The sequence below is a fragment of the Sceloporus occidentalis genome, unplaced genomic scaffold (genome assembly GCF_023333645.1).
Source record: "Sceloporus occidentalis isolate IW3139 unplaced genomic scaffold, rSceOcc1.0.p SCAF_1, whole genome shotgun sequence".
NCBI lineage: Eukaryota > Metazoa > Chordata > Lepidosauria > Squamata > Phrynosomatidae > Sceloporus > Sceloporus occidentalis.
The window spans coordinates 306,868,576-306,887,815 of NW_028316981.1; the positions used below are offsets into that span (position 1 = coordinate 306,868,576).

The window sequence follows — 19,240 nt, forward strand, 5'->3', positions numbered from 1 at the left end:
CAAAATTATTTTTTTTAAAATTATAACATTACCTTCAGGCTATGTGAAAAAGGTGTATTTGAAACATTAATGAATTTTGTGTTTAGACTTAGGTCCCATCTTAATATGTACATATATGCCAATACATGTCTTCCAAAATAAATAATAAAAGAATCAAAATATGCCTGGTCCTAAGCATTTCGGATAAAGGAGACCCAACTTGAATGCATTTTGAATGAAGTGTGGGGATGGGGTAAAGTAAGCAATACTGAACAATTCCAAATGGTTAAGAATGTACATATTCTATTGGTAAGAGTCTCCTGATGGTGAATAGACTACCTGAGAATGTAGCAGACTTCTGTCAAGAATTGACTACCTGTCAAGGATGCTTTGGCTGCAGATTTCTATACTAGCATGATGGGATTCCAACCAACTCTATGATTCTATGAAACTGTAGTCTCCTAATTAATGACAATCTAAGAACATACACAAAGGTGAATACACATTGTAGGATAAAGAGGAATTATGAACTGCAGGATATTATACACAGGAATTGTAGATAAAGAAAACCAGAAATCTGTGCTCAGTTGTATGCCTTGTAGCAGTTTTTGGGGTGGAATATTCCCAGCTTGACTCTGTTATATGGGTGCTACTCAAAATGAGGGTCTGTGGATGAGTGTCAATCCCCAAGCTATTATCTGCCAGTTGTCATCAGTGGGCACAAATATGCTATCTGTTCTTGGCAAATTGGGTGGGGGGCGGGGGGGGGAGAGACTGTCAGCCTCCTACATCAAATAGCCTGAGAAGTTTTGTGTTATACCACCTAAAGAATGAGAAAGAGAAGGAAGGTCTGCAAATAGAGCTAATCTAAGTTATCAGCATTAATATGAATTGCACAGCCAAAGTCTTCCTACATCAACCCTTCAGCGTTACTGCCAGTATATGAACTCAGTAATTCTGCAAATTCTGAACACCAAACTCAAGCCTTGTAGCAAGAATAAAATGATACAGAAAAGAAGGCAATACTCAAGGGAGTGGTGTGATAAAACTCAAATAAAACTTAAGGCACAGTTCCCTCCCTAACTTAAAAGAAAAAGAAGAAAAAAATGGTTGCATTCTTATGCATGTTACTTGGGAGTAAGCCCTATTGAGCATGCACAAGCTAGGTCTGAATAAACTTGCCAAGAATTTACAGATGAATCCAATATTCATTGCACAGCATAACTAGAACGCAGACATATACATATATATATGGGGAAATTTATGAGAAGAAATGCCACATAATGCACTTATGACTTCTCAAGATATTTTCCAGACCTTGTAAAAGTTATCCTGGCCAGGCAATTCTGGGAATTGTAGTGTAATAAGAGTTAACTTTTCCAAGATCTTAATCATTAACAGAAGCAGGGGAATTGCTACCAAGAATTCCCTATCTTTTCCTTATAGTTCAAAGCTGGTGCACTCCCTGGAATTCACTCTTGCCTTACAGCTGAGACACAGGAAAGCAAGCTTCCTCTGAAGTATGTAAGTAGTCCTAAATTTACATCAATAGAGTTTCACAAAGATTACTAGTATTCAAAAACCTTTCATGAATGGGATTCACAGCCACATATAACTGCATTACTGCAGGGGGAGAAACACATCAAAGACAATCCTACTAGGAATGCAGCCTGGCAAAGGAATGCAAATGTATGCTTTCTGTAAAGGACCTCACTTCCATCCCAACTACCACTGTGCTGGCCTTGGAGGAAAGAAGAGGCTCCTCTACACTAACCAGAATACTCTCGGTTGCTCCTGGAGTGTTCTGGTCCCGGAACTGCCCCAGCTTCCCCTATTCTCTCTGCACACTATAGCATCTTGTTCTTGTTGTTGACAACTGCCCTTGAGTCAACTTCCCTCCTCCAAGCCCCTTCTCTCCTCCAAGTTTAGAAGAGTTGTAGTTGGGATGGAGGTGAGGGCCTTTACACAAACCATGCATTTGCATTCTTCTGCCAGGCAGCATTCCTGGTAGGACTCATGGCGACCCTGTGGATGAGACATCTCAAAGACCCCTGTCTTCCATTGGTCTGCTTAGATCTTGCAGATTCATGCCTGTGATCTCTAGCCATCTGCAGTCTTCCTCTCATTCTACTACTTTCTACCTATCCCATTGTTTTTTCCAATGAGTCATACCTTCTAATGATGGGGTCAAAGTGTGACAGCCTTAATTTGATCATCTTGGCTTCTAGGGATATTTGAGACTTGAACTGTTCAAGGACACATTTGTTTGTCTTTTTGGCTGTCCACGGTGTTCTCTGCACTTTTCTCCAGCCCCACATCTCAAATTAATTGATTTTCTTCTGATTCACTTTCTTCACTGTCCAGCTCTCATATCCATACCTGCATTTAAACCAGCTTAACATAATTTACGTTTTACTCTGGAATTTGCAGGAAAATCCAGAGCACTCCATAGAGACACCGTGTGTCTGTCTACACATGCATCCCACTGTGTTGCCCAACACTGCTGTTACCAACCCAATTCACTCCCACAGAGATCAGAAATGAGGTGCCCTGCATTGATTGCACGGCTGGGTGCCTTGTTGTGACCTCAGAGGGAGTTATTTGTGCTACCACTGCCACTGCCAGGCAACACAGCAGGGACATGTGTGCAAACAGCTGCCCGGCACTGCTACAGAGTGCTCTGGATTTTCCTGCAAAGTTACTTTGATCTAATTTAAAAGCAGATATGGTGCAGAACTGGCTTTGTGTTGTGAGTATACTCTGCATTCAAATCGGGGATTTGGCCCTGTGTTGTGAAGATAGGTCACTATGAGGATGAGGGCAACTGATTCATCCAGCTCATGTAGACAAAGACAAAAATGACACAGCTCCATCATCATACCTACACCCAGAACCAGTTAAAAGGCTCACCTTCCATCCCAATTGCCACTGTTGTAGCCTCAGTGTTCCCAGAAAAAAAATTGCAGTATGTGCTGGACTTAGTCCCCTGCCCATACTGCCATCCCCTTTTCCTTGTTTGTTGTGTTTTATTTAGATTGTAAACCTGAGGGCAGGGAACTGTTTTTTGTACTTTTACTTGTAAATTGCCATATACATACAGTGATAGCACTATATAAATAAATGCTAATAATAGCCTCTAAGGCCAACACACCCACACACTAAGCTATGGACTAATAAAAATAATTTCAGTTTTCAGAACTTTGCTCATTCAGAAAGCCTCCTTTAACTGTATTACTTCATTAGATGGACTAATGATCTGAATAAGCATAAGGTAATTTATCATGCTTTTATGCTGCAAATTCTTACAAACTGTCAAAGAGTTCAAGGCATCAATATGAACCTTGAGCTTTGCAAGCTGGTGGAAATACACACAACACCATTATCACATATGCCCATTATTGGTGAAAAAATCTCATGCTCCTTACCTGGTTTTGATTATGAGGTGGTATACCCTTGCCTCTTGTAGAGGAACCGGTGCCTTCTATCTGTTCATTACAGTCAGCTGTCCACTAAAAAGATAAATGGAAATATTAAGGCACTAAGTGAAGTTATTGGCTTGAGAGATACTGAAGTTAAAATTGAGCATTGGAGAAGCCAAACAACTTGAGAAGGAGAATTGCTTTCAGACTTGAGACTCAGAAAACCAAAGCAAGTCAGCTTTGTACCTATGCACAGAAAAGTTACTGGCCTGCTAAATCACTTTTTAAATCATATGTGTTGGATCACCCCATCCATTACTCAAACAAAATCTAACTCTGAGCACCTTGTCATTTATCTTTAATCACACCTTGGGTTTGCTACTTAAGGTTACTAGCACTATGGACCAACAGGTGTTTTTTGTGGATACATGTTTTTTATTGTGTGCATGACTGATATCCTCACAATGAATACCACATAGGTAAATGAATACCACTTAAGTAGAGATTAAAATAATAACAAAAATGGTTACTGAAGAAAAGTGTTTCAAACCATCAAATATAAATACCAGCTCACTACTGATTTCAAAGTTATAACCTGTATCTGTTTTAAACCTTTCTAAATTCTCACATTCCTCTTTGCTTCACTTCCTACATTCCACTTTTACCCCCTCATTAACCTCGCTTCGAAATGAAATTAACAGCAAAAACTGACTATTAAACAACCAATAGTTTAGTTACACATGATAGCTAGGCCCTTTGTTCTGCTATCCATCACATGTAACTATCCACATAATACTCATTTGTAGCATGTAAGTACCAGAATGTGGAACAGTTTCAAATCTTTGAATCCCCCATATTGGCTATGAGGGATTCTGGGAGTGATCATCTAAAAAGGAACTTTTACAATCTCTTTTCTAACTTAAAGGTTTCCTGCCCTGGTCACTGGAAAGCACTGACATGAATCCTGTTGGTAGTCTCAACTAAAACAGATCCACTGGACCAATGTGATAGTAAGTGTTGACTTACCATTTTTAGGATGGTTCGGTGACAGAATGAAGTCACTGTTATTTATTTAAAAGCATTTCTACTTTTTCCTGTATCAACAGATCTGAGAGCCGGAATCACAAAGTGCAAAATGTTGGTTATTACCCTTAAGGCCCTATATGGTTTGGGTCCAGGTTACCTACACAATTGCTTTTGCCTGTATAATCCATTCTATACACTCAGGTCTTCAGATACATACGTTGACTTTAGTCAACCAGGACTAGGCTGGCAACTGTGAACCAGAGAACATTTTCTTCAGCCATCCCCAAACTGTGGAATGACCTGCTGAAAGCGATTCAACAGCTGGATAAGCTGTCTGACTTTAAAACAACATGAAAGATCAATCTCTTCCAGTAGACCTATCCTGATAGTTTTAAAATTATGCTTTTTAAACTTATATTTTTAACTGATTATATATATTTTAATTGGCATCAATGTTTTTCTCTGCCCACTAATTATAACTTGTGTGGTTTGCGATTCATAAATTAACAATCATTTTTTTAAAAAAATTGCCCCAACTGTAATTATTCTAGAGTATTCAACATGAATTGCCAGCTGATGCTGCCAAATGCCTTCTCCGTTTCTAGGAATAACACTCAAATAATACTTATTTCGAGAGAATTTTTGTCATAATGTTTTATAATATCAAGGAAAGTTTTAATTTAGCCTCATTAATCTTTTTGGGAGAAGTCCACTTTGGTCTTCATGTATCCAGTAATCTTCTTTGGGAATTAATTTAATATCAGCTTCATCCCATGATTTTGGTCTTGTTCCTTTCAGAATTTGATCTATAATTGTTTGAATGGGAGTCATCAGTTCATCTTCCAGATTTTTATAGTATAAGACTGTAAACTGTCTGGACCAGGTGCTTTACCATCCTGTTGTTTTCTAATAGTATCTACAAATTCTATTATAGTTACCAGCTGATGTAAAAGTTTTCCTCTGTTCATCTGAGATTTGTGGCACCTGATATTGTTTTTCTGGGTATTTATTTGTGTTCTGAAAATGTTGAGGAGTAGTTTGTTCTTCTTTAAACAAATCTGTGAAATTTCTTTCAATTTCTTATTTATTTTGTTTGATTTTTATGTATTTCATTCCCTATTTTATTTCCATAACTAGTTTTCATTCCTTCATTTTCTTAATTCTTGTGCCAGCCATTTCCCTGGCCTGTTGGAATGTTCAAAGTATTTTTGTTTTGTGCCCATGTTTTTAACTGTGTTATGTGCTAATTTGTTGCTGTATTTTAACCTGTTCCCCACCATAGGTAGAGGCATGTAAGAAATAAATATTATTATTCATTATCATTTTCATTACTGTTACAATTAGGAAAACAGTTTGACATAAAAACAAAACATAATCACTCTTCCTTTTTACGAAATGCCATCCTGTACCAACCTGTGAGACATTAGACTGTGTTCTCTCACTCTCCCCATCTCCTTCCGTTTTGTCGGTTAGCAGACCTTGGACTTGATACTCTAAAACGTAGCTGTCGATGAACCGCTCTAGCTCTTCAATCTCTTGCGAACGATTACTCCCTGCCTCAGATGAGGCAGAAGCCACAGAGGAGTTTTCCATCACTCTGGGTAAGGAATCAAGAATGGAAGGGGCCTACCTGGGGCAAAAATAAATAGAATGTATATTTTCCATTACAACTTTAAAAGGAAATTTAAACATTAAAATACAGAAACATTTCACACCTCCATTCCATCCCCACTCAGAACTTGTTTTTCTAAATATTCAGCTCACCCTAAAATCTAACTGAGTGTCCAAATATTACCTGCACTAGATTATTCTAAGGATGCACCTACACTGTAGAAATAATCCAGTTTGACACCCTTTAAGTGTTGTAGCTTCATCCTATGGAATCCTGGGTTTTGCATTACAAGGTCTTTAGCCTTCTCGGCCCAAGAATGCCCGTTGCCATACAAAATTACAAATTCCAGAATTCTGTAAGATGGGACCATGGCAAACCATGGTGTCAAACTGCATTATTTCTACAGTGTAGATGCATCCAATGTCCCTCATCAAAGTATAAATCCCCAAGATCCCACTGCATGGAGCCATAGCAGTTAAAAGCGGTATCAAAGTGCATATCCAAAGCCAAATGGTGACAGGACACTGGAGCATAACAACAAGGGCTGAGTTAAAATACCTTAATTCAGAAGAATGTGCAGGAGAACCTCCAAACACAGCAAGGTTGGCTGGCCACATTTTGAAGTAAAATAATACTCATAACCATCAAAAGAGGGAAGCCCATATGATCATTACATCCATGAGTCTAAATTTACCAAAGTACACCCCAGAGGTTAAAAAGCAGAAAGGAAAATACAATGAGGACTCAACATCACATGAAGAGAGTAGGGGAGAAGAACAGAAAATACATTAGCTGTTTAAATTGGGGGTGGGGGAGCCAAGCTTGAATCACCAACACAGATATGCAGTATTTTGGGCCAACCCCCAAAGGAATAAGTGAGAACAAAGGTTTTGCTAAACCTTCAAAGTGAAAGCACAACCTTTTGTACCTCTTTCTGCAACATTACAATGGAGAGAAGCCATAAAACGCCACCACTCACTACAGCTCTTATCACAGAACTGACAGATAGACAATGCTGCACTAGGCATGACATGTGGGAATATGAATAAACATGGCACAGGGGGTGTTGGAAGAGTAAATAATTAACCAAGTCTACAGCATAGCAGTATGGAATGAACTGCTAAATCTGTAAGAGTGGCTGCAAATGATAAAGTGCCCCTGCTATGTCAAGTTCTCAGCTTTTGTTTAGACGCATGCCAAAAACAGAGCATAACTTACTTGGCATATCTGCTGCAATTACATACCAATGGTAAGAAGCAGTCTTACTTTATAGGGAAAGGGTCATCTAGGTTTGCATGCTGTGTGCACCGGTGCCCAATATGAAGTCCACAAGCATGGCATAAAAGCTCCAGCCTGTTCATACTTATCCTAGAGGAAAAACTCTCCCTGAATGTAGCAGATTTTATTCAATCCTCATGGTGCATGGCTGTTGCCAGGCTGTTTGGTGCATGGATCTTGATTTATATGTCCTCACCTTAGTCATAATTTACTTAATAAAAGATTGAAAAACCACTTTTCACAGCACGTTGCCTTCAAATGCCAAAACAAAGTAAATTGCAGAACAAAACCATAATACAGCCAGCCCTCCATATCCACTAATACTTTATCCAGGGATTCAACCATCCCCAGCTTCAAAATATTATAAAACAATATAAATTACAAAAAGGAAATCTTGATGTTGCTATTGTACTGTATATAACAAACACCCCATGTAACTGAAACTGTGGATGCAGAATCCATGGTTACTGTAGAAAACTAGTACTGTACTGTATGTAGAAAACTAGCACTTCAGAGACAAAGGATGTTCCTCAGCCCTTTCACTGCTGTGGCTAATATACATCATGTTTATACACTGGAAATCTATGTGTGTATGTGCCTTCAAGTCACCTGCTGACTTATGGCTACTCCATTAATTTCATAGGGTTTTCTTAGGCAACCACTCAGTTTTGATTTTGCTAGTTGTAAATCTATGTGTGTCGGCTCAAAGATATAGCCATGTTAGTCTGCAGTATCAGTATGTAGAGAGATCTTGTGGCACCTTTGAGTCTAACTGAAATAAAGAAGTTGGCAGCATGAGCTTTTGTAGACTTCAGTGTACTTCCTTAGATGCATCTGAGGAAGCAGACTGAAGTCTATAAAAGCTCATGCTGCCAACTTCATTATTTCAGTTAATCTTTATTTCAGCTACAACATCTCTCTACATATGTGTGTCTATGTTTGTGTGTGTGTTAAATTTATACTCACAGTTATGTAGTGGATGCAGTAACCCACCCTTCTTTTGAATACAGGCATTGTGCCACAGATTGCATATCTATGGGTATGCGTGTTTATTGTCCCATTAAGCATAACAGCTGTTTATGCAATCCTACTGAATAAAGTGGTGTAATGAACTAACATATAGTTATACAGCATCTGTGAATGCAAAACTGATTGTGAGATGGTTACACCTGCAGAACTTCACATATGCAACCAAGAACTGAAGAGAAATGAAGTGGCCAAGAAAGTACAATCACATGCATAAGGAAATTTACATGTGTGTATGACACCAATAGAGGGTCAGAATGGTGTAGCAGACTGCATGTTGGACTATTGATTCTGGAGACCAGGATCTGAATTCCCACTTGGCCATGGAAACCCACTGGATGACCATGGGCAAGTCACACTCTCTCAGCCTCAGAGGAAGGCAAAGGCAAACTCCTGATGAACAAATTTTGCCAAGAAAATCCTATGATAGAATCACCTTTTGTTGTTGCTGTTGTGTGCCTTCAAATCTTCTGACTTATAGTAACCCTAAGGGTTTTCTTGGCACAGTGTGTTCACCTTAGGGTTAACATAAGTTGGAAACAACTTGACTTAACCCAACACCACCACCAATAGGATTCCTCTGAGACATCTGAGGAAGTAGAGCAAGTCTAGGAAAGTTTATCCGACATTTTTCACAGTTAGTCCAAAAAGTGCTACAAGATCCCTTTGCATATAATATTCATCCCTGTGTGCTGTTTTCTTTTTAACTCAGTGAATATTTCATTTTATCATCTGAAAGGTCCTCCATCTCATTTTGTTGCATGCACAGATACAACCTAAAATGGGGACCCCCCCCCACTTGCATTAAACTAGGGTAAATTCAAGTATAGACGAACGCTTGGTCAAAGGAAGGACAAGGATGTGTCCCATGCCAGCTAGCACCTTGGTGAGGGAGCTACCAATCCTACAGACTTCTTTCACAATTATTATAAAAATTTGGAAGCAGTGCATCTGGATCAGGTACCCACTGTGGGCAGAGATGTACTCAGAGCTAATAAAAAAAGGAAAGGGGGAGCAATAAAGAATATTTTAAAGTTTCTAGCTCAGCTACAATGAGCCAGCCCTCTTCCGCTCAACTACACAAGTCCAGTCAGACGTATTCCTTTAATTATTTAACTGCATAGAGGAGTTTCTCAATTAACTTTTAATCCACTGAAAACTCAAGTTTATAAATGGAAATGCTGACAGATCCTTAAAATATAGTGTTACCAGCAGGTGCCATTCTAATCATTTTAAAAGGCATCTCACCTTTCGTCACTCCATTTGGTCCCAAAAGGACAGATTTAAAAGGGGAGCCAGAAAAGCACTACAAGATAAAGTGGTTTTTGTGTGAACAAATGCCACATAACTGCCTCTCGTGCTGATTTAGGGTTCTTTTTTTTCGGGAGGGGGGTATCTTTTTTCTTTTTTTGTAGATTAGGAATCAATCTTTATTTATGTATGATATGTAAAATTTGTTTATTGTTGAAGATGTAATAAGTGTAAGAATAATAATAATAATAATAAAATAAAAAAATAAAAAAATAACTGCCTCTCGTGTCGGACATGGTAACAGCATAATCATACACTGTACACCCTTCATGGCTGAAAGAAGCAGAGAAAATAGGGCACTCGTTGGCTTTATTCTGGAACTAAGAAATGTGGCACATTATAATTTGCTGATGTCATGTGCTTTCAAGTCATTTCAGACTTATGATGACCCTAAGGTGAACCTATCATGGGGTTTTCTTGGCAAGATTTATTCAGAGGCGGTTTGCCATTGGCTTTTCCTGAAGATGAGAGCATGTGACTTGCCCAAGGTCACCCAATGAGTTTCACGGCTCAGCAGGAATTCAAACCCTAGTCTCCAGATTCATAGGCCAACACTCAAACCACTATGCCAAACTGGTTCTCTAGTGGTACAATTCAAAGATATAGCTGTGCTAGTCTGTAGAATCAGTATGTAGAGAAATCTTGTACCACCTTTGAGACTAGCTGAAAGAAAGAAATTGGCAGCATGATCTTTCATAGACTTCAATCTACTTCCGTTGTGAATGATATGCTGCTGGTTATTCCCTGGTTATTCCTGGTATAAGTCATCTTTAATCATGATGCATGTAAAAATCTTCACCTTGATGATGTGAATATTGCTGGATAATGCCCATTTAAATGCCTGATTTTCCCCATGTGTGATAAACTCCTATGTTTAAAATGGCACTAAACTGTATACAGAATTAAAGCAATTTAAAACAGATTGAAAAGAAAAGAGTGAAAATATTACAGCATATTAGGAAAGGAATTCTATACACTAGCAACTCATTTGTCCAGTTTACAGGTACTGAAGAGCAATTTTGTTTAGAGATTCAGAGCTATCTTTTGATAAATCTAGAGAGTATTTGATTAATTCTTAATTGGGGAAAAAGGCCTTTGGACATTTCTGGAAAAGCTTTCTGTTTCTCCTTCTCTTATTGTGGCTCTTAGTTCCTCTTGTAGGAAGAGGAAAATCTGTAGTGTTGAGAGACTGGATCATTTAACTGAACAACTTTGCACTTGTCATAACGTTTAGTTTCATTAATTGGTTCAATTGGGATGTGTACTTTATGTATTTCTTAGGTACTATGTTTTACAATTCAAGGGTCACAATCATTAACTATGTCATTGTTGTTTTTAAAAAACCATTAAGGAACACTGCCACTCTTGAATTCGCAAACCGAATCAATGTTTGGGCTATACAGTGCTCAGAAAACCTACACACATGGACAGATACCTACACAAGAACTCAGGACAAAAAAGAAGCACAATAAAAACACTTGTAGACCGGGCAAAATGGAACTGTGAATCCCACTTCTTGGAAGATGAATTGAAGCACTTAGACTGGGCTCTACAGGTGAATGGTTATTCCAGTACAGACATCAGAAGGGCTGTCAGGACCAGAAAAACCCAGAGAATGAAGACAAGCAGCCACCAAAAGGGAAGGTATTTTTACCATACATCAAAGGAGTCACAGACAGAATAGGGAAACTGGTGAAGAAACACCCAAATGGTTTACAAACCAACCAAGAAAATCCAGCAAATGCTGTGCTCAGCGAAGGACAAGAGAGACCCTCTCACAGCTGCAGTCGTTTACCGGATACCATGCAGCTGTAGACAAGTCTACATAGGGACCACCAAATGCAGTGTACAAACACGAATCAAGGAACACAAGAGACACTGCAGACTGAGTCAGCCGGAAAAATCGGCATTGGCAGAACATATTATAAACCATCCTGGGCATAAAATACTGTTTGATAACACTGAAACTGTGGACCATGCCATCAACTATCAGGTCAGAACGAACAGGGAAGCCATTGAAATCCATAAACATCTGGATCATTTTAACCGGAAAGAAGAAATCCTTAAAGTGAACAAAGTTTGGCTACCAGCAAATGCAAATGAGAAACCACCCAGAGCAGACACTAATCCTCTTTGCATATCCTCCCAGCCTGGGACCCTGCCATCAACAACAGAACAATGCACAGATTAACATAGAATTCCTCCAGACCCAGGGTCACACAGTATACAGTATATACATCCAGCTCTCTTCTAAGCCTGCATTCTCTGAAAGATGCCAGCCACAGATGCCGGCGAAACACCAGGAATAAATGCTTCTAGAACATGGCCACATAGCCCGAAAAACTCACAACAAACTATGGATGCCGGCCATGAAAGACTTTGACTTCACATTAATTCTATGTTTCCCAAGCATCTTCGTTTATTTTTTTACAATGTCTATCCCACCATTCTTGTAAAAACACAAATAAACCCACCCATGAATGGAAAATACAAAAATAGACAACCAAGAAAAATCAGAGTGCAAAACCAACATTAATTGAACTCAAGGGCCCACTGAATAACCAGATTAAGTTGATGTCTAAAGCCATATACTGTCTAGTGCTAGCAGCACTCTCTGGGGAGAAAATTCAACTGTTGGTGCCATAACTGAACAGTCCCTGCTCCTAATCTATGTGTTTTTGTTGTTGTTGTTAACTGCCCTCAAGCCGATTTCAACCCATGGCAACTCTGTGGGTGTGACATCTCCAAGACTCCCTAGCCTCCACAGCTCTGCTCTGCTTAGTGACCTCCTTAATAGAGTCTATCCATCTGGTATGTGGTCCTCCTCTCTTTCTACTTCCCCCACCTTTCCCAGAATTATTGTCTTTTCTAATGAGACATGCCTTCCCATGATATGTCCAAAATACAACAGCCTAAGTTTTGTCATTTTGGCTTCCAAGGAGATTTCTGACCAGGACTCCCGTCATTACCAAAACTCATGGATGATCAAGTCCCATTATATACAAAGGTGTAGTAAAATGGTGTCCCCTATATAAAATGGGAGAGAGGCATCTGCCTTCAGGGACATGTCTAGCTGCCTTTGCAGAATGTGGGAAATGGAAAAAGACATTTCCAAAGCCCTCTTGCCTTATACCCATTCAGTCATATCATTTAGCTCAGCACTCTTTACTCTAACAGTCAACAACTTTGGAGGAATCTGAAGGAAAGATCTTTCCATCAACATCTCCCTGATCCCTTTCAATTAAAGCTGCCAGAACTTGAATCTGGTGCCTTCTACATGCTCTACTCTTGAGCCATGGCCCTAAACATGTTTTCATGAGTACTACTGAACCTCAGAACCACAGTAGTAGAATCTGTGGCTTGATCTTCCTAAAATAAACATTCACCTCTTCTAGATTAAGAGGACCTGCCAAGAAGTACTGACAAAGCCTTCCATGACACTTCTGGAAACATAACTGGTCTCATTTCCCAGTAACCTTTCCTTCTTCATTTAAGTTCCTATACCTTAAATTCTTGGATGCCTCGGACTTCCATCCCTCTGCCCATCTTGCTTTATTAACCTCACCACCCTGGTTTGTATCCTTAGACAGTAAAGCTCAGTCACAAAGGTTAACCTGATAGGATTTGGCCTTTGTCCAGCTCTTGCCGTGAAGTGTCAGATTTACTTGAGAAAAGATGTATGACAAGATACAATCAGGGTTTGGGTGCATTCTGTGCCAAAAATATCTCCAGGCTCTGGCTTGAGAAGGAACTTGAATTCTCAAGTTAGAAGGTCTGTTCAGTACAACTGTGGCTTCAGTGGGATGATTTTTCCTCCAAACTTAAAGACCCTGTGTAAGACACTGGACATATTGCAGCAGAGGGGGGCGAAGGGGGGCATACAGTTAAACTAACACAGAGAGTGGATTCACTGCCTCTACTGACAGGAAAGCCTCCAGATGTTGCTGTTTACATAAATGCATATTTGTTTTGCATAGAATCATAAAATCATAGAGTTGGAAGGAAAAACAAGTGAACCTTCTGCCATGCAGGAACCCTGATCATACTTCACTCTGTACTAGAATTCAGATTTTGAATACAAACCACCAAGCAAACAAAGGAAATGCACATGTAAGGAGGACAGAGGACACAAATATTCTCATTTCCTTGCATTGCTTTTAATGTTTAACACACTTGCCCCTCCATATTCATGGATTATTCATCCATGGATTCAACTATCTACAGCTGAAAACTATTTTTAAAAATACAAATTCCAAAAGGCAAACCTAGATTTTGCCATTTTATATAAGGGACACCAGTTTACTATGCCACTGTATTTAACGGGATGCTAGCATCCATGGAGTTCGGTATCCAAATATTTTAAGCTGATAAATTGTTTAAATTTCCTTTTTAGATAATTTTATATTTATACTTTTGTCAAAATCTTTTTATAGTTTTTAATCTGCATTGTTTTACATAGATTGTTAGCCAGCTTGTGTCCAATTGCTGGGAGGAACGTGGGATATAAATGAATATAATCATAATCATCATAATAGATTTCTCTAAAACTGTAAAATGTCGATATGTCAATGTTGAATTTAAGCAATAACTGCACCCTTAATCACTGCACAAAAAAAGAGCTGATAAAGCTGGAAGAGACAACAGAAGGAAAAATTGTACAATGGATCAGGCAGATGCTGGGTTAAATAATTACATAATCGAAATTAAATGGTTGTCCTAGTGAATGGGGATGTGAATGCAAGAACAAAAGTTTATCATAAAAACAACAACACATCACACATTAATGATTAAGGAAAATTAGGACAGGAACAGCCTAACTTTATGACAACTGAGTCTGGAAAAACTACCTTTAATCTTTAGCATCTCACATCCTAGGAAAATTACGGAACTTCTGCCAGTCAAAACAGACAGTACTGAGTCAATTATCTGATCCTGTCTGAGGCTGCTCCATTCACACAAGGCAACATCAGGAGAGAACTAACAGCCAAAATCCATCATGGGACAAAGCTTGAGGCTCTTCAACGAGGTACAAGTCTTTTGCTTTTAGCAAAAAGAAGGTTGAGTCACAACCAAGGGGGAAACGTTGCAGGTTGCACTACACACTGTATTTTTCCCTTGCGTAAGCAATCACAAACCGATTGTACAGGCTGAGTCTTCCTCATCCAAAGGTACTTGGAACCAGAAGTGTTTTGGATTTCAGAGTTTGGGGATTTTGAAATGTTTGCGTATACATAATGACATATCTTAGATATGGGACCCTCCCCCCCAAGTCTAAACATTAAATTTGGTTATGTTATGTATACACCTTACAGACATACCCTGAAGGTAATTTTATACACAATATTTTTAATCATTTTGTGCATGAAACAAAGTTTGTGTACATTGAACCATCAGAAAGCAAAAGTGTCACTATCACAGACACTCATATGTATAATTCTGTATTTTGCAATATTTTGTATTTTGGAAGTCCAGATAAGGGAGACTCAACCTGTACAATGAAAAACACCTGCGTCAGTGAGAAGCATTAATGAACACTTAGAGCCAGCATGGCATAGTGGTTTGAGTGTTGGACTATGACTTTGGAGACCTGGGTTCAAATCCTGGCTCAGCCATGGAAACCCACTTGGTGACCTTGGGCAAGGCACACACTCTCAGCCTCGGACAGTGGCAATGGCAAAGCCCCTTTGAAGCAACTTGCCAAGAAAACCCCAAGATAGAGTTGATGTAAGTTGGAAATGACGAAGTTACACAGTGTCAAGGCAGGCTTATGTATTTTGCTATGATTCCGCTAGGTGGTGCACAGAAACAGCATCCGCACAAGCACAATGTCTGCTCTCTTAAGCCTGACCTGAATGCCAAAACAGTCAGGCCAGAGGTCAGAAAGAAGCTCAAACAGAGATGACCTCCTCGTCGCCACGTAGTAAAACTGTGTTCATCTCCAGCAATAAGTAGGAAAGCTGCCTTGACCCATGCGCTGAACACAAGAAAGCAAGTCCATCAACAACACCATAAAAAAAAAGCTGGAGGATAAACATGTTTGCATCTTTTCGGTCTACTGACAGTACAATGGTCAAATCGTACAGTACATCTACATGTAGAAATAAGGCAGTTTGATACGACTGTCAGTGTTGTAGTTCAGCCTATGGAATCCTGGCATTTGTAGTTTTACAAAGTTTTTTGCCTTCTCTGATAAAGCATGCTGGTGAGAGCCAGTGTGGCGTAGTGGTTTAAGTGTTGTACTACAACTCTAGAGACCAGGGTTTGATTCCTCGCTTGGCCATGAAACCCACTGGGTGACCTTGGGCCAGTCACAGACTCTCAGCCTCAAGGGAAGGCAATAGCAAACCTCCTCTGAACAAAATCTTGCCAAGAAAAACCTTTGATAGCTTTGCCTTAGGGTCACAATAAGGCGGGAATGACTTGAAGGCTCACAACTACAACAACTTCACCGAACTACAAATCCTAGGATTCTCATAGAATCATAGAGTTGGAAGAGACCACAAGGGTCATCCAGTCCAACCCCCTGCCATGCAGGAAATCACAATCAAAGCATCCCTGACAGATGGCCATCTAGCCTCTGCTTAAAGATCTCTAAGGAAGGAGACTCCACTACACTCCAAGGGAGTGTGTTCCACTGTCGAACAGCCCTTACTGTCAGGAAGTTCTTCCTAATGTTGAGCTGGAATCTCTTTTCCTGGAGCTTGCATCCATTGTTCTGGGTCAGGAGCCCTGGTGGCGCAGTGGTTAAATGCCTGTACTGCAGCCATTCACTCAAAACCACAAGGTTGCGAGTTCAAGACCAGCAAAAGGGCCCAAGCTCGACTCAGGCTTGCATCCTTCCGAGGTCGCTAAAATGAGTACCCAGACTGTTGGGGGAAAATTAGCTTACTTGCTGTTCACCGCTATGATCTTTGGAATAGCGGTATATAAATAAAACAAATTATTATTATTAATTATTATGTTCTCTGGAGCAGCAGAAAACAAGCTTGCTCCCTCCTCAATATGACATCCCTTCAAATATTTAAACAGGGCTATCATATCACCTCTTAACCTTCTTTTCTCCAGGCTAAACATCCCCAGCTCCCTGAGTCGTTCCTCATAGGGCATGGTTTCCAGACCTTTCACCATTTTAGTCGCCCTCCTCTGGACACGCTCCAGTTTCTCAACGTCCTTTTTGAATTGTGGTGCCCAGAACTGGACACAATATTCCAGGTGGGGCCTGACCAAAGCAGAATACAGTGGCACTATTACTTCTCTCGATCTAGACACTATACTTTTATTGATGCAGCCTAAAATTGCACTGTTCATTCATGTTCAACTTGTGGTCTACTTGGACTCCTAGATCCCTTTCACATGTAGTTTCATTCAGCCAGGTGTCCCCCATCCTATATCTGTGCATTTTATTTTTCTGCCCTAAGTGCAGTACCTTACATTTCTCCATGTTGAATTTCATTTTGTTAGCTTTGGCCCAGCTTTCTAGTCTATTCAGGTCATTTTGAATTTTGATCCTGTCCTCTTGAGTATTAGCTATTCCTCCTAATTTGGTGTCATCTGCAAATTTGATAAGTATGCTCCCAATTCTATCATCCAGGTCATTGATAAAGATGTTGAATAACACTGGGCCCAGGAAAGCGCCCTGTGGGACCTCACTGGTCACTTCTCTCCAGGATGAAAAGGAGCCATTGTTGAGCACCCTTTGGGTTTGGCCGGTCAACCAGTTACAAATCCATGTAACAGTTACTTTGTCTAGCCCACCTTTTACAAGCTTGTTTGCAAGAATGTCATGGGAAACCTTGTCAAAGGCCTTCTGTAGCATGGAAGCATGGCAGTTAAAGTGGTGTCAAATTGCATTATTTCTACAGTGTAGATGCACCCTAACTCATGACTAAGGAAGGAGACATACGCTTCAGGGTTTTGTAGTCTAACCAAACCATTCTTGCCCTCCTCATTCTTGCCACACCCCCCATGCCATCGGGGAAGGAGCTGGGAGAGCTGGTGGAGGACTACTTCTGCCGCTGCCCCCCCCTGTCATCGGGGAAGAAGCTCCCCAGAATTGCGGAGGACTGTTTTGCCGCTGCAGCGGCGTTTTACCGGGGGGAGGGGTCAGTGAGAGAGGCCCCTCCTGAAAAGCCGGCTCCTCGGCCTCCTGAGGGACGCTGCCACACCCCCCACACCACCGGGTGGAACCTTTTTCTTCTTTTTCTTCTCTTCTATTTGTATAGGGGTGTTTTCATGTATTCTTAATTGTTTTGTAGCATATGATGTTTGTACAGGGGGGTTGTAATTTGTGATCTATGATGTTTTAATTGTTATATTATTGCTGTAATTTGTGATCTATGATGTTTTAACTGTTGTATTATTGTTGTTCACCGCTATGATCCTTGGAATAGAGGTATATAAATAAACCATATTATTATTATTATCTCCTGGATGACCATTTTATAGATTTCCATTCCTCCTGTGAGGTTATCTACACACAATTTGCATGACTTGTGTCATTTGCAGATTACTGTTATTTCACCATGACAATGTGTACTTCAAACCACCACACATAATTCATGGTTCATTTATCAGACAATGAAAACAAAGAGCCACATAAGACCACAAGACCATGAAATTTAATACTTTTTATTCAGACCTCTTTATTTAGCCAGATCTTTGGCTGTTACAAAAAGGGTCTTTTTCGTGGGGTGTTGTACTTCTAGCTTCATTATTATACTTTAAATTAGTGATTCCCAAACGCTGGCCCTCCAGGTGTTTTGGACTTCAACTTCTAGTAGCCTCAGCCACCTTGACCAACAGTCTGGAATTCTGGGAGCTGAAGTCCAAACCATCTAGAGGAGCAAAGTTTGGGAAGCACTACTTTAAATACTTGAAAAATTGTTTTAAATGAGTGTTTTAATAAGATTGGCTATTTATTTTTGTTTTGTTTGATTGATTTACTTTTGTACTATAAATTGTTTTATCTGTATTTTGTTTTAACCTAAGCTTTCTCCCAATTTGGGAGAAAGGCGGTATATAAATTAAATAAATAAATACCATGTAATGCCCAGTCATAGCTTTCCTACAGTTTCTCCTTGCAATTTTTTCCAGCTTTGCCTGGAGCTATGGGCTTCCCTTTGATATTCTTGGGCGGGATACAGACGGGCAAAAAGGGGTGTATTCATGACGTCATGAACGTAGAGCCTTCAGACGGGCCTTACCTGAATGCCGCCATGAACACGCCCCCCGCACACCCCAAGCGGGAAGAAGCGGCATTAAAAAGGTGCTGCTTTTCTCTGCTTCTTTTCCGTTTGATGCGCAGCTGCGCAGCTCCGTCTGTAAGCTGCTGCACCGGTACGTCAGAATTGCTACGCCGCTAATTTAAGTTGCCCATTTAAAAGCTCCGTGTCTGCTGCGTCGCATAATGAGTCGGGGTCCTGGAACATGCGCAGTTTGCAGTCAGGCTTTAATTGCAGCGTCAGCTGCCATGCAGGTGTGGAAGCTGCAGCACAGCTGCAGCGCATTTTAAGACTCGTAACCCTAACCCTAACCCTAACCCTAACCCTAACCCTAACCCTAACCCTAACCCTAACCCTAGAGCAACATG

General features: G+C 40.1%; 1 protein-coding gene across 5 annotated transcripts in view; it reads right to left on the reverse strand.

The window, feature by feature from the left end:
* Positions 1–19,240, reverse strand: part of CTIF (cap binding complex dependent translation initiation factor) — a 234,598-nt gene that overhangs the window by 163,162 nt on the left and 52,196 nt on the right. For 4 of the 5 annotated variants that reach the window (XM_089497584.1, XM_089497576.1, XM_089497568.1 and 1 more), the window contains exons 2-3: positions 5,838–6,054; positions 3,405–3,488 (exon numbers count right to left, since the gene is read on the reverse strand). In XM_089497584.1, coding sequence (XP_089353710.1) covers positions 3,405–3,488; positions 5,838–6,017 — 264 coding nt within the window. In that variant the 5' untranslated portion in view covers positions 6,018–6,054. The remainder of the gene's footprint in view (positions 1–3,404; positions 3,489–5,837; positions 6,055–19,240) is intronic. The other variant, XM_089497558.1, reaches the window with a different exon arrangement.